General features: G+C 55.4%; 1 protein-coding gene across 5 annotated transcripts in view; it reads right to left on the reverse strand.

Moving 5' to 3' along the window:
* Nucleotides 1–1347: 1347 nt before the first annotated feature.
* Nucleotides 1348–24719, reverse strand: part of GRK5 (G protein-coupled receptor kinase 5) — a 217917-nt gene continuing 194545 nt past the window's right edge. For 4 of the 5 annotated variants that reach the window (XM_057734475.1, XM_057734476.1, XM_057734473.1 and 1 more), the window contains 10 exons: nt 23959–24022; nt 22838–22978; nt 21076–21266; nt 18419–18456; nt 16613–16702; nt 14745–14953; nt 9829–9966; nt 8874–9011; nt 8121–8252; nt 5794–6263 (listed from right to left, as the gene is read on the reverse strand). In XM_057734475.1, the coding sequence (XP_057590458.1) occupies nt 6162–6263; nt 8121–8252; nt 8874–9011; nt 9829–9966; nt 14745–14953; nt 16613–16702; nt 18419–18456; nt 21076–21266; nt 22838–22978; nt 23959–24022 (1243 nt within the window). In that variant the 3' untranslated portion in view covers nt 5794–6161. The other variant, XM_057734474.1, reaches the window with a different exon arrangement.

Raw genomic sequence — 24719 nt, forward strand, 5'->3', positions numbered from 1 at the left:
GGAGGACAGTGGCCCTGTCTGCCACGGGGGCTGGGTCAGGCAGGGGAGGTTCCTGGGACGGTGGGAGAAGGTCCCAGAGAAAGCGTTGGGGCCACCAAGAGAACAGCCCCTGTGAAAAGGGTGCTCCCCACCCCTGCGATGGGACCCCCGTCCAGAGGCTCAGAGCGTTCCCCTCCCCTCCTTTTTCTCCGGGTGAAGTCTCCTTCGGCCCCTCAGCCGACCACATTCCCATCCCACCCCACCCCCGTTGCTCAGCAGCCCCCCTCTCTCGAATTCTTGAGCCCCCCAGGAAGCGGAATCCTCCTCAGTCCTTTTCTCAGTCCTTTCATGAAGAAAGACACCTGCTCTGGGAGCCAGGGGGCAACGCGATGCCAATTCCCACCTTCCCCGCGAGGCGGGCCGGCTCGAGCCTCGACTCCCAGCTCTGAGCCTCCCTCGCCAGGCGGGACTGCAGCCAGCTCCCGGCTGGACTGAGGGGTGATGCGTGCGGTCTAGGATCCTCGCCCTGTCCTGAGGTCGAGGATCGAAAGGGGTCCAAAGACAGCAAGGGCGGCAGTGTGCTCCAGGGCAAAGGCCTCTGTTCTGGGCATCACACGTGTCCCCCTGAATCTCCCAGGAGTACCTCCACCCCCTGTGCAGCTGTTATCCCATATTACGCATGAAGCCACGGAGGCTCAGGGTTAAGTGGCTGCTCAAAGTCATACAGACGGTCAGGGAGGGGTTTTTCAAGCCCAAAGCTCTACTCATGGTCCCACTAAACCAAGCAGGTGGAGGGGGACTGGTGGGGTCTCGGGTCCTAGATTGGGGCTCTGGGTCCTGAGGCACAAGGGCCGTCCTGCCGTGCTGGTGACCATTCTAGCATGTGGCCCCGTGAAGCCTGAGCAGCCAGAAGAGGCCCTCTCCGTGGAGCCAACCTCTGAGTTACAGCCTCTGTCAGGTAAAACCTGCCAGGTGGAGGTGTTCATCTGACATCGGGGTGCCAGCACCGGCTCAGGTCCTGTCACCCTACTCCTGTGTGCTACCTTGTGGCAGGGACACTTCTGGAGACATCTGCTGGGTTTGGGATCAGAAGCCAATCAACCTGGAAAGGGCTCAGGTGGTCTCCTTAGACCCTGCGCCCTGGAGCTGGGCCAGCTGTGGGCAGGTCGGGCGGCCAGTGTGGGGGCCAGCTTTGGGTGGGGCTGAACCGTCCACCTGAGGAAAGGTTAACTCAAAGACTGAAGTGGCAGGTCCTGGCATCTTGGGGGCAGCTGGCATCGGCAGAAGGAACAGAACAGCTTGGCAGAAGGGAAGAAATGCAGCCATATTTTCATTAAGGAATTTATTTCTCTTAAAAAAACAGTGGTTCGATCTAGATACAGCAGCACTGTGACATATTCGAGGGAACATACAAAGATTCAGAGCAGCAGGAGAACAAAAGCCGTTATCTTCAGGAATGACCTCCAAAATGGAACTATTTTTATTCATCAATGCGAAAATTTCCCTGAAAAAACAAATAGAAACCTTTGGATACTAGAAGGATTATTATTGTAACACTACCAACAGCCACTAAGCTCTTCTAATTGAGAACATTTGCTTTTGATCTATTACAAAAATGACTTAGTGTTGGACCAGGGAAAGACATCTAGATTCTTCTTTGGGGGAGTGTCTTTCCCTCCTAAGGAGAGCTAGCATTTCAAACGCTTTAGCCACTGTCCACAGCACAAGCCTTTACAGTTAGACCGATGAGGCACCCACGCCTGGGCAGGTTTTGACTCACACACACTGGAGCTTCAAAAGCTGGACTGGTTGGTTGTAAAAGTAGGTACAGAAGGTGCCTAGGGGGGCGAGGTGTCACCATCGTGGTCTGTTGTAATCAGAAAGAAGCGCGCTCTCTGCCGTCCATGACTCACAGGTCTGTGCTTGGAAATGCACAAAGATTTCACACTTTTTCTGCACAAGGGCTAAAAAGTTAGGAGGTCCTATCTCAGAGTGTGTAGCTAGAGAATAGGAGACAATCAGAGGGGTTGCCCTCGGATACGCAAGCACACAGCAGCCTGAGGGGAGAGCCTGATGCGTTTCCCCTTCATCTCGGGGGACTTTTGGTGGTCTGCAAGGCCGCTGTTCCCTTTGTCCAGGCCTGGGGCACCAGGCTCAAGGAGGCTGTGGTGGTCCCTCTGTATTGAGGTCTGGGCCAGCAGTTTGCATGAGAAAGTTGGTGGGAAATCTTTGGGGGACAGGACAGGGGTGTAGAAGGATGAGGAGGAGCTTCCATGGAGGGCGGGGCTCCTTGGAGCAGCATGGATACCCCCCGGCCTCTCCGAGGGCAGGCCCTCAGCATCATCAGGGCTTGCTAGGTTCAAGGGCAGGCAGCTGCGTCCCACTTGTGCCTTCCATGCCAAGGCCACATCCACATACGTGATTCCTGAACTCACTGCCGTTTGCCCCACGGGATGCCTGCATACACCAGGCCACACCGCTTGCTTCCATGCAGCACGGCCTCCAAGACTGAGCGCTCGCCTTTGCTAGGGGCGGTGCATTTTGGGAAACGAGCCCTCAAGACAGAGCCACACTTAACTACTGTGCAAGTCAGCTGCCCTCGCAAGAAGCCTCGTGGTTTAAGAAGTGATGCTCCCGGCCTAGAAAGATCAGAGGATGAGTTGATGGTGGAAGATTGTTTTATCCTCCGTGAAGGTGGGGTTGGGTCTTTATGATCTTATGGGCGATATAATGGGAGCCCCCCAGGGGGCTCGAGAAACACTCGCGGGTCATGGTGATCATGGCAGAGACCACCCCTGTCCCACTGGGGACAGCGGCTTGGCTCCTGAAAAGTGGAAGCAGAGACGCTTCTGCAAGACCCTGCGTCTCACCTCAAAGGCACGAAGTCAGCAAAGGTCCGGAGAGGAAAACATCGCGCTTGGAGGAAGAAAGGCTCTTCCGTGAAGAGCTCAAATGCAGTAAAAAGATGTAAATCCACTTGCTGCCCAAATATGTCTCATCCCGGACAGGTAGATGGTGGGAAGGTTTTTTTTTTTTAATTAAAAATTCTTTTAAAAAATGCAGCTATAGAAAACAAGCTGGAGTAGAAGTTGCGGGAGGGGTCGGGGGGGGTGGTCCAGGGACAGGATCTGTGGTGACCGGGGACCTGGAGGGGAGGGGGCTGACTTTCAGGCACTGTTCTAATTGAAGACGCCCCTTCTCTGTACAAAGCAATGGGCCAAAAGGAATAGGAGGACTGCAAAGGCCAGTGACTCTGACCCCATGTCCTTTGGGCACTCGGGGGGACAGGTGGCAGATGTGAAGGAAGACTCCTGTTATTCTAAGAGCCACACCAAGCTCTGTACTCTCACAACGTAGAAACACACTGAGCAGACTTCTGTTTTCTTTCTTGCTCCTTGAGGACTGCAAACGGACAGTGCGTTGGCTTTGAGGCGTGAAGAGACTGGCTTCTCTGCACCAGTCCGTTTGGAAAGGTTTGGGCAAAATGAATGAAAGTTCTGGACAGGAGGGTGGTGGCATGGGCTGGGCACGGTCCCAGGAAGATGACTGTCCTTTTCATTAAGCAAGGAGGGTCAGTAAGAGCTTTAAGGGATCTTAAAACACTGGTCAAAGAGCTTTCTACTTCCTCGGCAAAAACTGAATATGGCTCTTTGTATTCATCTTGTATTCAGTTCAAGAAAGGTAACGGAAGCAGCCTCGGAGACAAGAGCTGGTCTTGAAGAAAATAATACTGCGCATTAAAGGGATCTGAGGAAGGCTCAACTGTTTCTTTTCTTCTCTTTGCTTGTAAAATGATCTCAAAATGGTCGGTTGCAAAGATTAGGCCCCTGTCTAGCAGCGTGCCTCAGGACCCAGTGGCAAAGTTTGGGGGAGGAGCATGGAAACTGGGACACACTGGCTTCTCTCTCCTCCCTAAAAGCTCAGGCTCCAAAGCTGCCCGGTCACCTAGGGGAATCAGTTTGGGAAGATCCCATCTAAAGCCCCACTGATGGCCTAAGGCAGTGGTTCTCACACTCCAGGGTGCATCAGAATGACCCGGCGAGGTTTTCAAAGATGCAGATTCCTAGGCCCTACTCTCAGAGAATCCCATTCCGTAGGTTTGGGGGTGGATCCCAGAATCTGTATTTTTAATAGGAGATGCCACTGCAGGAAGTGCAGGGCCCCCTCCGGGAGAAACCCTGGCAGCTGCCTGGTGGCTGAGGCCAGCTCTGACTGAGGGCAGTCCAGCAGGCCAGGGAGCAGGGGGTTCGACTGCTCACCCTGTCCCTGAGGGGAGGCAAAAGCAGATTTGCTCCTTGTAGCCTTGTGGAGGCAGCAGCAGGAGGCTGGAAGCTCCCTGGGGCTGGAGGGCCATGCTCAAAGGGCCTGGGGGCTGCCTTTCGAGGTCCTGGTCTGGAAAAGCCACCACGTTCCCCTGGGGCTACTTGTGCCTGGAGCTAGGAGACGCCCGATTAGAAGTCGCCTCTGCCTCACCTCTCCCAGAAGGGACAGAGTTTGTCTTGAGCTTCTTTGGGTGGCCCGGCCTCTCCCATTTGTTTGGAAAGCCAACTCCATCCATCCGTGCCACCTGGGCCAGTGACTCTGTGGGGCCCCACGAAGCTCTCAAGACATCGTGACCCCATAAACACTCAAGGGACGTGCCCGGAGACTGGGAAAGCCACTCTCCCCTCTACAAACCCAAGACCTCCACTCCCTGATGCTTCCATGGGCGGTAGGGTTTGGGACTCTTGGGGTTCCATGACTACTCCTTACCATCACTATGCGTCTCTTAAAAATAGACTAAAACAATCCCCAGATGCCAGCCTCTTGAAAACATACGGGCTTTAGCAGTCAGAACCTGCTCAGAAAGAAAGGGGCCCAGACACCATTGTGCTGAAGACCCTCAGCTCCATGTACCAGCCACCTTCCAGAAGGAAGAGGGGGCTGAGGCCAAAGCAACAGTGGCATCGTGCACCCCAAAAGGAAAAGTGCACATCCTGACGGAGCTGGGACCAGGCAACTCCATGGACCCCAGTGGAAGACATTCTGGCTGGGGGTGAAGACCTAGTGTGTCTTTGAGCATTTAATTCAGATTGTTACAAGCCCACAGAACGGGGATACCAATGCCAGGGAGAGGTTATAGAGAGGCATACAACCAATCTTTTAAAGGTGAAATGTGAATCATTTTCTACATTTAATAAAAACATTTTCTTATTTGAGGCTCTGGAAGTCTTGAGTCACATTTTTTTTTTCTGTAAATCCCGCCCCCCCCCAAAAATGTCTTAAAACACATGGCTTAACAGTGGCTGCACAGAAAATATACACCCTCAAAGTCTGACTTTCATTTAAATACAAATATACAAAATGTAAACTGAGACAATAGAGAAATTTACAAAACTTTTCTTTAAAAATAATAAAGACAAAATTCAGTTCTAGTTATGACGCTATTAAAAATACGTGCAAGTTGTTGTATCCAATCGGATTTCTATTGCAATGTTCCGCAGAGACACAGCCAATCCACCTCGGCTTGAGGGCAGCCTCCGAACACAGACCTGAGTGGAAATCTCGTTCCTCTCGTGGTGGTGGTGGTGGGGGGGTACGGCCTCCTTCCCCGGCTCCTGGAGGGCTCCCCCGCCTGCCTGCAGGGCAGAAGCTCCACCGGTCACAAGTCCACCTCTAAGGAGAAGGGTCTAGGCTGGTCCTACCGTGGACTTCAGGCCAGAGCTGCAACTAGCTGCTTCCGGTGGAGTTTGAACTGACATGGTTTGAATTTATGTGGTGGTTAAAACTGGTCTTGGAATTGGGTGAACTCTTGGAATTGTTCTGATGCTGGGAGTGGGGTGAGTAGGGAGGAGAGAGAGAGAGAGGGAGAGAGAAGGTCAGTAGGGAGGAGAGAGAGAGAGAGGGAGAGCGAAGGTCAGTCATCGGAGTCGCGCCCTGGGGCCCTCACATCACAGGGGTCTCTGAATGTGAACCGGAGAGGAGCTCAGCTGACCAGCTCCCCCTCTTGCTTTCTGCGGCTTTCTGTCCTCCCGCTGCAGACCCAGGTCCAGAGGCCACCCCTTAGGGGCAGAGGGCTTTACCTGGTGCCTGGGAAGAGCTATGGATTTAATAGAAGCCCAAGGCAGGGAAGATGTGGTCCTTCCTATAATATCTACACGGTTAGGCCTGCAGGCCCAGAGTCTGGCTGCTGGGTTTGAATCCTAAATCTGCCACTTCTTCGCTGAATGACCTCGAGCAAGCGTCTGACTCCCCCGGTTGCCTGGCCTGTAATGCGGGTTAGGAGGCACTTCTGCGCAGGGCTGCTGGGAGAAGAAAACGAGGCCGTGTGTGCAAAGGGCTCTTGCGGGTGCCTAGGCTGGGAACCAGGAGCTTCTGGTCCTCGGTACCCAGGCACCCTCTTGGCACCCCTGTGGGTGCAGACCCCTCACGCTGCAGGAGACGGACCCGGAGTGTCCGCTCTCCCGGTGGTGATGGCGGTGCCAGGCGCTGTGCCGAGGTCCCTGTCCTCCGCCTCACCCACCCTGGGCAGCAGGCATCTCCATCCTGATTCTTCAGGTGGACAGACAGAGGCTGGGGAGGGTCAATGAGCTGCCACGCAACCGAGCAGGGTCAGGGCTAGATCTGAACCTGGGCCGTGAGCTTCCACAGCAAGCGCTTGTCCTGGGATCCGGGGCCGTCCTTGGGGGGCTCGGCCGTGCTGGGGATGGAAGAAGTCATTTCTTTCTGGAACTTCCATCTTACTTGATGGAGGCATTTGAAAATTATATTTTTATGGTAGATGGATATGAGTATATTATGGAATAGGAGGTGACACTCACAGGAAATTTTTAGGTAAAACCACAAACTTGGGCCTCAGTCTGCGTTTTCCCTCCACGTGCCTGATCTGTGCTCCCCACCCTCTTACCCCAGATCCTCCACATGGGCTCACCAGCTGTGTGACCTGGGGCAAGTTCCTTAACCCCTCTCAGCCTCAGTTTTCCTGTCTATGCAATGAGGAAATGGGAGCATACCCTGGGCTCACACTCCACTAAGATGCCCCAGAGGAGGGATGCAGTTTTGCTTGCTGATGCATCTTAAGTCCTCAGATCACAGTCTAGCAGGTCACAGTCAATACATGTTGGTGGATTGAACAGTTGAATGAAAGCCTGGGGTTTTGTGAAGATTAAATAAGAGATGCCTTCAAAAAGCACCCAGCACAGCGCCTGGCCCACTGTGGAGTGCCATGAACAGCCACCTCCTCCCCGTTATCCAAGCGGGAGGGAGCTGGGATGCCCGGGGCCCGGGGAGAGAGCTGCACCTGCCTCTGCCTCTTCATCCCCCTGGAGAGAGGGGCTGCTCCCCTGGAGGGAGGAGGAAAGTAAGGAACTGGGGGCCTCCCAGGCTTCGGGATGGGGTAAGCCATTCTTAAAGGGCCGGGCCGGCAGGGGGCACTCTTGTGGCCACCTTCTTGGTGGCAGGGATGAGGTTAGGGGTCTGTCACTCTAGAAGGCCTGCCGGGTCCTTCCTGGGACATTTCTCCCATTTGGCCCACATCAACCCTTGATCCAGGGACAGGTTCCGAGGGAAGAATACCTTTTCCTGAGGGACAAAGTCTCCTCCGGCTGCCGGCTGGAGGGCACAGCATCAGACTATGTGGGTGCCACCTCAGGAGCCCTGAGGTTCACCTCTCCAACACCGGCTCCCCGTTCTTTGTCAAATCTTTACATACATTACTTGTGTCACCTTTAAAATGGCTCTCAACCAGGGGCGTTTTGTCCCCAGGGCCATTCGGCAGCATCTGGAGACCTTTTTGATTGACACACGGGAGTGGGTGCTACTGACATCTCCTGGGTGGAGGCCAGGGATGCTCTAAACACCCTCAACGCACAGGAACATCCCCAGGACAAAGAATCAACCCAAAGCATCAACAGCGCCGAGGCCAAGGAACCCTGATGAAGGGTTCATCTGGGCTGGCCCTGCCCCATCTGTTCTGGGGACCCCATCAGCCAGTGGGTCTCAAGGTGCTTCAGACAGGCTGCCTGCCCTTCCAGGTTGCTGCACGCCCCCCACCCCGTCTCCCCAGCCCCCAATTTGGTCTCAGTCGTATGGAAGGGGCAGACCCGGGGGGTCCCGGAGCTGAGGCCAGGACCGCCGGGTTGGGGTGGGGGTGAGGGTCTCACCTGACGCTTGAAGAGCCTCTGGAGCAGCCCTTTCTTTGGCGGTTCTGGAGGGTGGCTTCTGTTCAGGTCCGCTGAGAGGGTACCGTTAGGTCCAAACACGTTCAGTTCCTTAAAGCACTCTGTTTCTATCATCTGGAGAAGCGGTCAAAACACGGGTGGTGTGGGGGCTGCATCGGTCATCTTGGGTGGACAGGAATCCCAGCAGCCCCGCCCTGGGTGACAACGTCCCGAGCCCGGTCCTGTCAGGCCCTCCACCTGCTCGCCGTCTCACCGGGCTGAGGCCCAGGCAGCCCCCCGCCTGCCCACTGCCTCTCCCTGACAGCCTTGCAAGCCACCCTCACTGAGAAGACAGAAGCCAGCCATGGAGCGGGCAGGAGAAGGGGGGAGAGCTCATCTTCCAGCCACTGAACCGACCCCCCAGTTCCTCCTCCAGCCCAGGGCTCTGGACCCTCCCCCTTCCAGGGCTGCAGGCCCACTGCCCCATCATCGCCATCTCACTCGAACCAGCTCTAACTTGCCCCAATTCCAGCCCCCTTATGCCTCCGACTGCTGCCCCATTTCTCCTCTTTCCCAGCCAAGCTCTCTCCAAAGAGTCATCCAGACAGGCAGGCCGACTCTTCCCGCCCAGCCAGCTCCTGACCCAGCACCACACCACACCCTAGTCCGCCCAGAGGGACGCCTACCCAGCCGTCCCTCTTCTACCCTCGTGGCACCCTCCCCTTGGGGTGAAGCCGAGGACCCTGCCGTGCTCACCTCACTTTGCCATGGGATGGGCACAGAGCCCGTGGAGAACTTGGAGTAGAAGTCATCGTCCGTGTGGTCCAGGTTGACGCCCTTCACGGTGGAGAACTGCTCGATGTCCAGCACGTCCTTGCAGTACACGGCCCGGGGCTGGCATGGCAGGGAGCTCGTCACCAGGAGCCCTGCCCTTGGTTCCAGTGGCTCCCAGCCAGGCCCGGGCATTTTGATGGGGAGCAAGGGGTCTCCCAGGGCCACCCCCCCCCCCCAGGAACTCAGGCTGCCCTCGCTCAGAGGGGCCAAGAGGCCCCCAGCTGGGGTGACATGCACTCATGGCCCCTTCCTGCCATCACTGCCCCATGCAGGCTGCGACAGGGGATGTCCCAGGAGGACCCCTCTGGCCCTTCTCACGTCAGAGGCCAGTCAGGGGTGGTGGGTCAGCACACAGGCTCGGCAGCCACACAGACCTGGCCTGGGGTCCCAGCTGTGATGCTTAGGCACTTTAGGAAAGTCACATATCCCCTGCAGGCCTCAGTTTCCTCGCCTGCAAAATGGGGACAGCTGAGGCGCTAGGCCATGGGGCCGTCATCTGTGTTGCTGTGGGCCTGGCGCCGTAACCACAGTGATCTCCTTTATCTCACTTGTCCACCAAACATGCTCTGGGGCTGCCGTGCGGAGACTCACAGGTGCAAACCTGGGCCCTGCCCTCTGGGAGTTCAAGGTCAGTGGGGGAGGCCTCCCAGGGGCTCTGGGAGCCTGGGATTCTGGAGATGAGGACTTCATAGAGGTGATGATGCCAGGGTGGGTGCAGAGAGACCCCCAGACCAGGTGACACCTTGCTACTGGAGGACAGGGCCACCCCCTGCCCGCAGGTCTCAGCCCCTGACCTGGGGCCCAGCATGCATGTTTGGCGAAATCGAAGGTGGTAAATCAGTGCACAGGCTCTGTCTGGGCTGGGGAGGCTACTCACATCTGGAATAAAAGGAGGGTCCAACATCCCGGCTTCTAAGCGCTTGAAATTCATGTTTCTGAAGAAGGGGTGTCTCTTGACCTCCGTGGCCCCCTCCTCCTGGCAGCCCAGCCTCTGCGTAGCATCTTTGGTGAGCAGCTGTGAAAGGAGAGCCCCATGAGGACACGTCTGGGGGGCTCGTCCTCCTGCCCAGAGGCCCAAGGGTCAGAGGGGCTTTGGAGAGCCTGTGGTCACCTCCCCTTCACACGAGTGTCCCTGAGCCCTCCTGGACATCCCTCTTCTCGCCTCCACAGCGCCTGCGCCACTCCAGGTACCCAGCGGACACTGCCTGACCCTGCTTAGGCCTCGATTCAGGGTGGCCTCCTGAGCCGCGGTGTGCTTCGTGGTCCCACGTTCCCTGTGTGCTCAGGTGCCTGGAAGCCCCAGGAGAGCAGGAATCCTGTCTGTTTCTCCCACGACTGCACGTCCAATGCCTGGTGCATACTTGGCACCCACTAATGTTTGCTGAATTGGTGTTAACGCTTCTGCTCCAGGTAAGCTATGAAGGGCAAGGACTGGTCTGTAGGTTCTCTCGTTCATTTACTCAACTCACACATACATTGTAGACTTGTACCAGCAGGTGGTGAGAGGATGCTGAGGGTCTGGCCTCAGCAAAATCATGCTCAGAGAACACAGCACAATACAGATACGACACCATGGTGGCAGAGGAACAAGAACTGGCTGCCCGCTGAGGGATCCGGAGGCAGCCTGGGGAAAGGGCATCTGAGACAGGCTTTCAAAGCGGGGAGCAGACATCGGAGGGACCTGTGGCAGCATGAGCAGGGTGGCAGGGGCACTCAGGGCGCGTTTGGGGAACACGTGTCTTTGAGTTTGAGGGAAAGTTGAGAGCGAGGGGTCAGGGTGAAGGGGACTGGTGGGGGAGAGTGATGGAGGGTCCTGAAAGCCAGGTCCAGAGGTGAGATTTTAATACGGAGGTAGCAGGAAGCCAAGGATGGTTGGGGTAGAGGAATGTCCTCAGCAAAACCAAAAGGCAGGATGGTTAATGGAGAGGAAGGGGCTGCTGGAGCCGCCAGCCAGAGGGGAGGAAGGTGTGAATGAAAGACAGGAAGGGGGAAGGGTCAGGGCTGCCACAGGACCACAAGCCAACAGCCCCTCCCTGCAGTCCCAGTGTCCCGCCTGTGCTTCTCTCTCCTCCCTGCCCCGCTGAGCACGGCACCATGTACACAGCTGGAATCTACTAGGTGCCTGCTTTGAGACGAAAATCAAAGTGGGTGGCCTGCCCCTCGGAGGGAGTCCAGCCCTTTCTTTGACCAATACCCTGGTGGCCTCTGCACGTGCTCATTTAACATACATTTACGGCTAGTCTGAGAGCCAGCGGCAGGGGGCCTCCTGGGGCCCAGGTCTGGAAGGGAGGCTTGCTGGGGCTGCCCCACACCCCACCCCACCCCTGAAAAAAACTAAGGAATGAAAGGTGGCAGTGGGGCGAGTACCAGGTCACAGCCTTGAAGGGACTAAGCCATGGGATAGCTGCTCACAATGTCGTCCTTCGGTCCACCAACCGCCCAGGCCCAGTGTTTTGCCTAGTGGGCTGGTGGCTCAGAGTCTCAGCTGCTCTTCTCCTGGGGCTTTGCTCTGCTCCAAGAAATCCCAAGAGGCTGCAGACCCCAAAGCCTGCAGGGGCTGGCCAGAGAGATGACACAAATGAGAGCAGTAAGGTGAGGGGTGGGCTGGATGGGTCACGCCAGGCTGCCCATCAGCTCCTGCCAGGCAGGAATGCCAGGCAGTGTCCAGGGCTTCTGCTTTTTTCGAGAAGCCAGAAAATCCATGGTTTTATGTGAATTCAGCCCATTTAAAAATCTTGGCGACTAACTCACTATTCACGTCTTTCCAAGACACTAAGCAGGCTGAAATAAACACCCACCTACATGCCTTCTGTTTGCAACCTGGGCATCAGGTAAAGAGTTTTACAAATACAATATCAGTATAAACCAGGAGAAGTGACAGGGAGAGACGGTGTGAGCTGGGGTGAATGGGACAGGCAGACAGGGATTCCTGGAGGAAAAAAACTACAGATGGGCTGGAAGGATGGGTGAGACTGAGAGGGCTACAGGGCCAGTGGGGAAGGACCAGTGCTGGGACTCATCAGAGGCCTAAGAAAGGTGGGGGCTGAGGTCTGGGCCTAGGGACTGGACCCAGGGGACAGGGCAACGAGATGCATGCATTTCTGGACCCTAGGGGCAGTGGAGAGAGCCCTGTGGCTGCCAAGATGGAATGGGAATAGAATCTGGGGGCTGGGAACCAGCTTCCTTGCTGTTTGTGGAGAAGCCTTCTTTGGCAGGTGGGGCTGGAGCTGCCAGGGGCCTCCATGGTCTCTTTACAGTCAGGCCCTGCTGTGTCCTGAGCTGGTGTCCCTTGGTGGTGACAAAGCAAGCCTGGCTGCCAGACCAGACAGGACGTGGTTAAGGGTGCAGAAGAAGCCCAAGACCAGAAATCCAAGACCCCAGGGTCATCTGTAAGGAGACAGAGCGAGGCCAGAGGCCTGCAAAGGTTTTTCTAGCCAAGAAAGATGAGTTTGACACTTGCACCGAAGGGTGCAGGTCTGCGGGGAGCTACAGGCTCAGCTGCCGCCTTTCCTTCAGTGGCCACCAGGGGGCAGCAGAGGAACAGCAGTGCCCCTGGTCCTGGTGCCCTAATGCTGCGAGCCAAAGCTGATGGCTGTGGGCAGGGAGGGGGCCCTCTGGGCCTCTCCGTCCTCTCAGCACGTCCTGTGCTGTTAATGGGGGTCTCTCAAGACCTGCTTCTCTGAATTCTTGACCCTGACCTGGGACATTTGGTGATGCTCTGACCTTCCCTCGCCCAGTTAGGTCCCACTGGATAGATACCTGGTTGTGACATAACCAAGTATTCCTGGCACCCCCCACCCCCAGCCCCCGGTTTTCAAACATCCCCAGGACCCCACTTTTCATGTCCCTGCCTTCTGCTGCCTTGCTCCTCTTGTCCCCCCACCCCAGCTCTGGCTGCTGTGACTATCTGTTTTCTTGGAGGCTCCCAGCTGCAGGCTGGTCCGGGCATGTGGTCCGGGCGTGTGTTTGCTTGTGTACACGCCCCACCTCCCTCCCTGTCTTTCACACACGCAAATGACAGATCTGTGGTTCCTCTTCATTTGGAAGAGGTCACATGGCAGCTCTAGTCCAAATCCTTCTTCCCATGCCTCTGTGACGTCAGACCGAGGCTGGTAAGAGGAAGTGGTCAGGCAGTGGGCGGACAGCTCTAGAAGGGTGGCCTTCTGGGCGTGGGAGCTGTGCCAGCTAGCACCTGGGCCCCTAGCGGTACAGCCTCAGGTTTTCTAGAAGCAGAAACGTCAATACTTCTCAGCTCCCCAGGCCACCCTTCTCTGCACTCCAGCCTGGCTGTGTATGCTCACGATTCAGACCCTGAGGGCCCGCCGGCCTGTCCGCTGCTCCAGGTGCAGCTCTAGGGAGAGGAAGGGACCCTGGGGATCCCCAGCCCTTCCTGCCCCCGCTTGGCTGGCATTGAAGGGCAGCTGCCTGCGGTGGAGGTGCCAGTGCAGCTGGGCCAGCACCAGAGGGAGGAGGGTCCCGGGGGGCACAGGTGGGCCTTGCGAGCCTGAGAGCCAAGCAGGAAAGGAAGTGGGCCTACCTGGGCCGAGAGGAAGGGCTGCGGTCCAGGGGCGGACTCTCTTCAGCTCCACTATTTTTTTTAAGATTTTTTTTTTTTTAATGTGGAACATTAAGTCTTCATTTAATTTGTTGCAACACTGTTCCTGTTTTATGTTTTGGTTTTTTGGCTCCGAGGCATATGGGATCCTAGCTCCCTGACCAGGGATCGAACCCGCACCCGCTGCAAAGCTCAACCACTGGACCGTTGGGGAAGTCCCCAGCTCCATTTTTTTTTTTTTTTAATTTTTTATAAATTTATTTATTTATTTATTTTATTGGCTGTGTTGGGTCTTTTTTGCTGTGAGCGGGCTTTCTTTTAGCTGTGGTGAGTGGGGGCTACTCTTCATTGTGGTGTGCAGGGTCCTCATTGCCATGGCTTCTCTTGTTGCAGAGCACAGGCTCGAGGCGTGTTGTGGCTCACGGGCTCTAAAGCGCAGGCTCAATAGTTGTGGCGCACGGGCTTAGTTGCTCCGTGGCATGTGGGACCTTCCTGGATCAGGGATCAAACCTGTGTCCCCTGCATTGGCAGGCAGATTCTTAACCACTGCGCCACCTAGGAAGCCCCCCAGCTCCACTTTTGATGGCTCCTGTCACTCCTTCCTCTGTCTAGCTTCCAGCCCCCCAGTCTGGCCCCACACCCCCAGCCTGTCTAAAGGTCCCTCCCTGAGTGCGCCCTGCCTGTGGCGGGGTCAAGTTCACTATCCATGGATGGTCACACAGGCCCCCAGCAAGTGTGATCAACATGCCATATAGTGGGTGGAAAACTCGGTATAAGATGTTCAAAGACTGAAACTATCACCACCCACCACCTGCAGCCCCCTGGCCTCAAGCCAGCACCCAGGGATCCAGAGCTGGAGGGAGCAGGAGGCCCAAGGTCAAGGGTAGGGGCTGCCCGGACCCTTCTGAATGTTGGGGCGCAGCTGGGATCATCCCCTTTCTCCCCCACGCTGACTTTTCCCCTCAGAGCTGGAGGTGAGGGTGTCTCCCACTGCTCAACGCAGCCTCCCTCCCGTGTCACAGAGCCGCCCTGCCTCACCCCAGGCTCCCCGCTGGAAGCCTTCACCACCCACCCCAGTCCGCAGCCCCCTCCTCTGGCCTGGTGGCTTCATTACCCACACCCTGGTGTGCCCCAGCCCTGTCCCCTTCAGCCTGTTTGCTGTTCTCCACTAGGGGCCGGGAAGGGAGCCAGCACTGGACACCAGCCCCAGGGCAGCACCCGGCTCACCGGGAGCTCACCATTTTGCAGATGGACTGGGCCTCCTCGGAGAACTTGTGTGAGTACACCTCCTCGGTCTCTAGGACCCGGCGGTCCACCTCCTCCCTCTTCACCTTCTCCTTGCGGCCTCGGAAGGGCGACTGGCCCTCGATCATCTCGTAGATGAGGCAGCCCAGGCCCCAGTAGTCGGGGCTCAGGCCGTACCTCTGGTTGTTCAGGACCTCTGGAGCTGGCGGCAGGGCAGGGGAGTGAGGAGAGGTGAGAGACAGTGGGTGGCAGTCAGAACCCGGGCACATGGGGCCAGGACTGTGATGCCAACAGGGCCTCAGGACGTCCTGCACCCAGGAGTGATGGTGCTGCTCACAGGAGGCCTGGAGCTTCATGGCTGGGACCTCTTCCCTCTACTGACTCCTGCCCACCAACTGCTGTAAATACCACCTCTTCCTGGGAGCCTGCCTTGGTTGCTCTTTGCTGTGCTCCTAAATGATTCTGACTGTGGCTTCAGAAGCCTGACCACAGTGGATGGAAACAACCTGTTCCCTTGATGTCGCCCCCACTAACTTTATTCCCTGCTGTGCCCAGTAACAGGTATGACACCTGGCACATAGTAGGTGCTACATACATGCTCGTTTCAATGAATGAAGGTGTATCCACCCGAAGTAAAATGATTTTAAACTTATCTGGAATTCAAACAGCTTCTCACTATGGCTTCCCTAATATTTTGATAAAATGAATTACAGATTCACCAGAGAAGTGCAAAAAAGATAGGCAGGCCACATACATCTAGGGAGGCAAATGTATCCACACATGTGCAGACACTCTGTGTAAGAGAAGATGATGCAGATGCACAAGCAGACACACACAAAGGTGCACAGATGGATTTATCTACCCATCACTCATCCATCCATCCATCCACCCATCATCTATCCATCCATCCATCCATCCATCCATCCATCCATCATCTATCCATCACCCATCCATCCATCTATCATCTACCCATCCATCCATCTATCATCTGTCTATCCATTTATTAATCCAAGCATCCATCATCCATCCATTATCTATCTATCTATCTATCTATCTATCTATCTATCTATCTATCTATCTATCATCTGTCCATCCATCCATCCACACATCAGCATTCACATGGGTATACATATCCCCTACATACACACAGACACACACCCCACAGGTCCCCCAATGTTGTGCCATCTGAAAAGGACCCTCTAATACCAGAGACAAAGTCCAGAGCCCTGAGCATGTGCTGCTGGCATGAGCCCAGCAGAGGACCACAATGTCCCCTCCCTTCAGAGCTTTCAGGAGTCCCCTACCTCCTAGAGTGAGTGGACAGAAGTGTGTGAGGTATACAGGAAGAGGCCTAGGGGTTGTCCCTATTTGGAAGGGGCATCCCAGGGGACCAGTGTAGCTCCAGGGCTCTTCCCTGCAGCCCCCAGGATAACAGTCTCCAAGAAGGCTCAGGGGATGCCGGGCAGAGAGCCAAGGCTGGTCCCTACTTAGAATGGGGCTTTGTGACACAGTAGGTGGCATGCTCCTCTCCTTTCTGGACCGTTCCTAATGACCTCTCCCCTTCAAGGTCACCCTGAAAGGCTGTCTGCCCACTCACCAGACCCCTACTCCACCACTGCCCAGGCAGCACTGTGCGTCAGCTCTGCCACTGATCCCGGGGGGGGCTTGCCTTTGAGATGCAGGCAAGGCTGGGGTGGGGGCTGCAGATAGCTCAGTGCAGTCAAGTTGCACCTGGGGCCCCAACCTTTTCCCCACCCTGGCTAAGACCTCCTACCTCCCACCATGACTACTTCTGTGGGCTGCACAAAGAGGCCAGTGGCTCTGAGGGCAGGGCTCAGGGAGGGGCCACACCCACACTCACCCATGTATCCGACAGTGCCCACCCGGCCGCGGATCAGGTCTCCCTCGGGGATCTTCACGGCCAGGCCCAGGTCTGAGATCCTAATGTGGCCTGTTGGGGGACAACAGAGTCAGCAGGACCCTGGGATGGTTGTGTGGACATCTGGTCTACCCCGGGCAGGGCCCCAGACATTTCATCTGTCTCAGAAAGAGTGGTACCCAACCTGCCATGGCAGGGTGAGGGTGACTGAGACACTTGCGAAAGCCCAGGTGTCAGAGGACAGGGGTAAAGTATTACTCTTTAGGAGAAAAACACAAAGATGAAAAAGATGCCTGGGTTTGGTTGGATGATGGCGGACCTGCCCCATAAAATGCCCTAATGGGCTTCTTGGAAGGCTGACGTCACAAAGTTTAAAATGCCTTGGCCCAATTCTGAGATTGCTTCATGGGAAAATGTGAGATTCTCCTGACATTTTGCAACAATTTGCTTAAGGGGAAAAATTATAAAGCAATTTGGGAAGCAACTCCCTATTCTGTCTTATTGGTCTTTGGGGGTTGTTTGTTTTCTCCCTTTGGAGAAACTGCTGCCCAGGCTTAGCAGAGACTGGGAGGAGGCATTGGAGCTCCCGGGCCAGGACTGAGCCCCAAAGACAGAGATGATGGGTTCTGAGAGCTCGCCTCCGTGCTCTCTCTCTGAGCGGCCCACCCGCCAGGGTTGTGGCCTCATCTGACCCTGCAGGAAGGAACACTGCCACCCTTCCCAGCCTGACCTCAGCAAGGCCCAACGCCAGGGACCCCAGCTAGGCTGGAGCTCAGTGGATCCCCCTGGCTGAGCAGCTCCTGACAAAGGCAGGAACGGGGGAGAGAGCACCCAGATTCTAGCCATCAGACGACAGATCAGTGATGGGCACAGTTTTGAGACCAGCAGGGAATAAGAACCCCTCTGGGCACTGGGGGCGGTGGGGGGGGGGACCCTGAGCCCTCTGCCTGCTCCACCACATGATAACATCACACTCGAACCTCTTCTCCTGGTCCCCAGTGACCTCCCTCCCTCTCTCTCTCCCCTCGGCCTGGGGCTGCCCGATGTCTGGGGCATACTGGCAGGGAGACCTGGTTTCTGGTCTCAACACCCCGCTGATATAGCTGGGTAACCTAAGTGGGTTGGCTCCTCTAAGTCTCAATCTTATTATCTGTAAAATGGGTACATGTCGTCGGCTCCGCCCCCCTCCCTAGAGATGGGAAGATCTAGTTAGATACAAGATGTGACAACACTTTCCCAGCTGTGAGGGGCCACACAGTCATGAGGGGCTACTGTGGTGGCTCTTGTTATCTGTGTGTGTGTGCACAAACACACAAACACACAAGAAAATAACAGTGGTGACAGATAGGTAATAACGCCTAACACATTTATAGCTGGCTATAGTTGATAAAACTGCTTCTTCTCAAGCTATCTTGTCAGAATCTCATCACCATCCTCCACCCTCTGAAGAAGGCAGGGCAGGACCCAGTTCCCACTCACAAACAAGGAAGATGAGGTGCAGGGAAGTCGTGTGAAAGTTAAGTATTTGCCCAGAGTCTCTGGAATTCTCGATTCCTTATTCAGTGTTTGCTCTTGCGCTCACTCGCCCCCCGCTCCCTGTTCTCCCTCTTGGCCCAGCCACACTGCTTCTTCGCCCACTAGGAGCTTTGTCCATGCCCTCTGCCCTCCCATAGACCCAGGGTCAGTGTCTCTGAGTCTTTGCTGGGAGGGCCCCTGCTCCCTTTGGGTTGCGATGCTCACCTTAGCTACAAGGCAGGAAAAAGATCCCTGGGCTGCTGCCTGACTTACCGTAATCGTCTAACAGGATATTTTCAGGTTTCAAATCTCTGAAAGGGAAAGATCACCAGCATGTGAGTGTGGGTGCTCTGGGCGGCAAGGGCACACCAGCATCTGGGTGGACCCCCCTTGGGCCAACCAGGCCTGAGTGTTTCCTTCCCAGCTCTGGGCTCGGGAGCTCTGGTCTCTCTCTGGGTCAGACAATCTTGGGCTAACTTCTCTCCCTTCGGAAATTTCAAATAAATGCTGTTTGCCATAGGTATCTTCCCAACCCTGGAGAGTGACTGGAAAGGAGGTTAGGCAAAGACCAGTCCTGGCACCTGTCCACACACTGATGGCCCCAGGCTGGGAATACTTGTGGCTGGTGTGGTGACAGATTCCTCCAGGGCTGAGAAGACCCTGAGGTCTCAGGATGCCCTGAAGGCAGAGCAGGGCCTGCGAATGAAGGAAGAGAAGTTACTGAGGACCAAGCACCAGCTGTAGAACTGGGGCAGAGAATTGTAAGGGAGAGAATGGCAATGTCCAAGACAAAGACCTCCTTTGGGATGGGTCCCCCAGGAGCCTGGCACATCGCCAGCTGCAGCTGAGCCACAGCCTGGGAGGAAGCACAGCCAAAAGGCACAGCTGAAGATGCAGCCACCGCCTCCCATCCCTAACATCTCTCTTCTCTTTGATGACACAATCATGCTCATGAGAAAGGGAACCTCTCCACCCCCAGAAGCGGGGAGAGGCAGCAGAAGTGTCTGGTTTTATTAATAAAAGGTCTTCTCCATGAGTTAAAGAATAACCAACAGGAGAGTGTGTGCAACTCAGTTAAGCCATCGGGCAGACGACACATGGCACGTGGATTGAGGCTCTAGTTCTCAACCAACCGGCTTTGTTCATTAAACTGAGGGCAGCTATCCTCATGGGGAGTGGTTCATGTACCCAAATCCAGTGGTGCAACCTCACAAAGTGATAATTGGTATTTGTGTGTAGTTATTTATTACAACATCCTTCTGTGGCTGTTGTTAATTTTATGCTTTTGATGCCCCAAATAAGGACAGGAGTCACCATTTCAATTAATCAACCACCACCGATCACCACATTGGAAAGACAGCTGGCTAGTGGGCACAGAACCCCCACCCACAGAGAGGCTGTGGCAAGTGGTCAGGGCTGGGGAGGCACCCTGGTTCTCTTCCTCCCTGGAAAAAGGGCTAGAACTTGGAAGGATGCCTTTTCTCTTTTTTTTAAGAGAAAAGCAATAAAGTGGAGGATTCTTTTTTCAACCCTTAGGGAAAATTTTCTGACTCTCTTCTCATTTGAATGAAAACAAAACAAAAGCATAAATTGGGAGACGGTAAGGGGGTAAGGGCATGTCATCAAGACCATTCCTTCTTGTTTTCAAAACCTCCTTGAGGGGCTTCCTAGGTGGTGCAGTGGTTAAGAATCCGCCTGCCAATGCAGAGGTCACGGGTTCGATCCCAGCTCCAGGAAGATCCCACATGCCGCGGAGCAACTAAGCCCGTGTGCCAGAAAAAAAAAAAAAAAAAAAAAAAAAAAAACCTCCTTGAGTTCCCAAGATAACCTCCGTCAAAAGTCCCACGGCAAAGGTCTTCAAACTGGGGTGTGTGTGCCCAGTAGAGGCGGGGAGGCCCACGTGCTGGTGGCTTCAAGAATATGCATGGATCCTCAGCATCCTAACACCCTGTCCTGGCATCCTGTGGGATCTCCCCCACCCCCGCCCTTCCTCAGTAACTCTCCTCTCAACTCACAGAAGAAAAGCAGGTCCCTCCCCACTCCTAAATGTGACTATGGGGACTGGCACCAGGGTCCCGATTAGAAGTGGGGTCTAATAATAATACGTATAAGGGCAACTCAACAAATTATTTTAACACTTAGAGCCTTATGGTCAAAGGAAATCTTTAAAAAATCTTATCTATATTTCAGAGTGGCATGCTGATCAATGACTTTTATGCAAAAAAAATATATTACATTATGATAACTATTCTGTGGGGGTGGAGGGGAGTGGAGAAGAAAATGATAGAAAATTCCTCACCATTGAAGCATTTTCATGCATTTTTTAGATGCATGATGGTGGAAATCAATTGGCTACAGTAATTAGATTCCACTGGATACCTTTAGAAATGTGATGTCACTTTCGTTCAATTTCAAAATATCAATAGTAGGCACTATTTTAACACATGATGGGCTATTTCAGATGTCTGCTTAACATGTAAGAGGGCACACAGATTTTCAAAATTCTCTGAGGAGGGCTGTGAGAAGAGTGTGAAGACCACCGCTCACAGAATCTGGACACCTGTTCCTATAAAGCGGGATGGTGTGGGAGGGACCGGGGTCGATTCGGGTGCCTGCTGCTGCGGGGGTCCTACAAAAGTCTTCCTGGGGTTGGTTTCGGACCAGGTTACCAGGCTGCACTGAGCTTCCTGGGTGCTGGGTGGGAAAGGGCTGCTGGCCCCACCTCATCGACTCTGAGGTAGCACTTGCCTCCCCCCCTCCCCTTACTGGATTCCAGGGTGGAATTCTGACTCCAGGGCAATGACCGGGCCTTGACCCCCAGGGCAGGGATGAGCGCCCAATACAGGGCGTGGAAGGGTCGGCCTCACCTGCTCAGACTCAGGTGGGAGGGACTGGGGAGGGGGGTGGGGGGCGGAGGGGAGCCCGCTTACCTGTAGACAGTGTGCTCGCGGTGGAGGTCTTCCAGGCCGCACAGGATCTCTGCTGCATAGAACAGGGCGCGCTCCTCCTCGAAGCCAGGGTTCCCCATGTTGTAGATGTGGAACTTCAGGTCCCCCCCGTTCATGATGGTCAGGACCAAGCACAGGGCATCCTTGGTCTCGTAGGCATAGGCCAGGTTGACCTGGGAGCACAAGACAGCCCTGCAGCGGGGTTCTGGGGGTCCCCATGTCTGCCATCCTCCTCGGGGGCCTTGAAGCCAGGCGGGAGGGCTAAGGTGGGGGAGCGGCGGCAGCTTCACACCCTGCACCCCAATGTCCTCCCGGTGCCCCGGCCCCTGCCCCTCCTTCCGATTCGGTGGTTCCAGGTGAGGAGGCAAAGCCGTCTGATTTGGGGCAGGCGGGCACCTTTCAGGGGTCCTGACGGGATGCTGTCTGAGCTTTTATGTTACAAAAGCACGTGTGTGCATCAGGTGGTTAAAACTTCTGCCCCCTGGGCATCACCTTATAAAACCTGCCCTCCTCTGGGGAATGCCAGCAGCACCGGGTGGATGGCAGGGACCGCCCCCACGCAGCTGGTGGGAGTGTAGTCCGGGGAAATGCACACACCCTCTGACACAGCAATTCCTCTGCCAGGAATCCATCCCACGGGCGCCCTCACAGAGATAGGCCAAAGGGATATTGAAGGATGCACACGGCAGCTTTGTTTGTTGCGGTGGCTTCGAAACCAGAAACAACGTCTATCCATGGGGATTGGCTGCACAGGTTATAGCCTATCTCTTCCCTGTACATCAAGGGAATGGTGCATAGCTTCAAAAAAGAGGTGCAGCTACTGGTCTGATTGTAGAAAAAGATCTACAATTTAAGGGGAAAAAACATTGCAGCCTAAGATTTGTAGTAAGATCCCATTGGCTAAAAATAATAAAACCTGTACATGAATCAAGTGTGTCTGGAATGGTTACTCAAAGAGGGAGGCTTTGTTTACTGTGCACCCATCTGTGCTGTTTGACTTTTTACCTGCGCATATATTATTTTTTATAATAACAAGTGGTGGAGACACTGACGGCTGGCCAAATACTCACGTCCTCCTCCACACTTCCCAGCCTCCCCTGCAGCCGGCTGGTCCCTGGCCATGATGGCTCTGGCCGAGGACTGTGGGTGGAAGTGAGGGCTGTCCCTGCAGCTGAGACAGTGCAGAGCCTCAGCACTCATTTTCCACACTCCCAGGCTTGGGCGGGGGCGGGAGCATGGCTGGAAGATAGAGGAGGGTGGCCTGATCTAATGGGACTTTGGGTGAGAAACAGAACAGCCTTTGCCATTTTCAGCTACTTTGAGTTGGGGGTTGATTTGTTACCGCAGCAGAGCCTAGCCTGGACGGAGTAACACACAACTGTAAACAAGATGGGCCTCTCTAGGATCCTGACACTTCGGTCTCCTGTGATGAAACCAGCCTACTGGGGTCTGTGGAAGCAAAGCTCCTTGGCTGGGCCCTGCATCAGCCTGTTTTGTCCACAGACGTGTTCACAGAAGCCTGGTCTCACACCCAGAGGGGAGCCAGGCTCACTCAGGTGACCAGACAAGGTCAGCCCCAATGGTCCCCCAGGTACCTTGTGATGGAGCGGGTGTCAGGCTCCTTTCTGCAGCTCACTCCCCTCACTGCATCCCACGCCCTGGGGGGACGAGGACCTGCCACCCTGGAGGACCACCCCTTCCCAGGTCACCAGGAGGGGGCCTGTCCCCAGGCCCTGACACTCACCACAAACTGACTGTTGACCTTCTCTAGGATCTGCTTCTCGTTCAGTGCCATGGACTCCCCTTTCCTCTTCTTGATCCTCTTCTTCTCCAAGCGCTTGCAGGCGTACATTTTACCCGTGGCCCGAACCTGGCAGGCACAGACCTGAGGGGCAAGACAAAAGCCAAGGGCACAGGGCACATGAAACGAGGCTGGCCTGAAGCTCCCTCAAGGCCAGGATGCTGTGTCTCGGGGCTGGGAACCAACGGGGCCGGAGCCGGCTGTGCCCCGGCCTGTGGGTGTCCCAGCCTCAGGATCCGACGATGCCTGGCCGTGGACCCACTGCACCCAGGGCTCTACCCTTGAGATCTGGCTTCCGTGGCACCTTAGGTGAATTCTAGCCCTTGGAGGTGCATGATCAGCCACTGACACCAGTGTTTAGATGGCTGGCCGAGGCCTAAAGAACTGTTAGGCCTCAGGGGCAGCTAGATTTCCTCTGTCCCAAGCTTCCAACCAGATGCAGCCATTGATAACTGGGGACTTTCAAGCACCAGCTGCTGGTAGGAGAGGCTTGTTGGGGGTGGGGGGTGGGGAACAGTGATGGGAGACCTCTGGGGACCCTGACTGTATAATTTAGAGGAGTGGGAACCAGGGTATTTGGGTCTGGTCTTAGTTCTGCCCCTATTCAGCTGTATGACCTTGCCTGGGTCACCTGACCACTCTGAACTTCAGCTTTCCTCATCTCTAAAATGGGAACAACAAGCTTGGGAAGGTCAGATTAAGTCCAACAGCGCATACCAACAGCATGGCGGGGCCAGGTTGCTTAGGCCCCTAACACCCTCCTTCTCCCTCCAAACACAATCAAGAGGGCCCATTTCCCCTCTCCAGACTTGACCCCTGCCTGAGGCTGGCTCCAAGAGTGCCTGCACCTCACCTGCCCCACCACAGACTATACCCTCCTTCCCCACCTTAGACACAGCCGACCTTCCTAAGCCCCCCGCCTCACCCGCCCTCTCCACCAGGGGGCGCATGACCAAGCCATTTGCTCAGAAACCCTGCTTAGAACACGACAGGTCAATCCAGAAGGGACAGAAAAGGTGACAAGAGTCCAGAAACTTTTCATGAATTCGTGGATGCTCACTCACCTCCCCAAAGCCTCCTTTTCCTAGTACTCGGTACTGCCTGAAAGTATTTTTGGTTACTGGTTGCCTGAAAAAAAGCAAAAATCCGACCTAGTATTAAGATGCAAAATGCAGAAGAAACAGACAAGGGCAGCATTGAAAGGAGCCAGCGCCAGACACAAACCTCCAGACCAGGCCCCAAGCACCCCCAGGAACCACCACTGCAGACGGGACCCTCCAGGACGTGCTCTGGGGCTGGGTGCTCACATCCCAGGCGGCCGCCCTCAGGGCTGCACTGGGAGGGAAGAGCAGGAGGCTGGAAAAATGTGAGCGGAGGCTGAGTCAGGCTCCTTCACCGCACTTTCCCTGTGGTTCCCCTCTCTCTCCCAAATGCAAATGATGCGGCTAAACTCAAAAGGAAGCTGTGTCCTCAGTGCAGGGAGAGAGGAGGGGGCCAGGAGCCACAGAGGCTCGGTGTCCCACGGAGGCCACGAAGGAAACCGCAGCCCTCCTTCCCACACCTGCCCGGCTGGACCCCTGCACCTCCGGTCCCCAGGTGCCCTAGGTATTCCCTCCTGCAGATGTGCCCCAGGAAGCCCCGGTCTCCTGGGGGCAGAGGCTGCTGGCCCCCACGTCCAGTCTGGTTACTGTCACCTCGGTTCCCAGGCTCCCCACCACCGAGGGCACTGTGTTATACATACCCCCCCTGAGCCCCAGATCACAAGACGATCCTGTCTGCCAAAAGCAGTATTTAATGACTAATTGCTTTGTGTCTCCTGACTCCC

Source organism: Hippopotamus amphibius, chromosome 5 (assembly GCF_030028045.1).
Source record: "Hippopotamus amphibius kiboko isolate mHipAmp2 chromosome 5, mHipAmp2.hap2, whole genome shotgun sequence".
NCBI lineage: Eukaryota > Metazoa > Chordata > Mammalia > Artiodactyla > Hippopotamidae > Hippopotamus > Hippopotamus amphibius.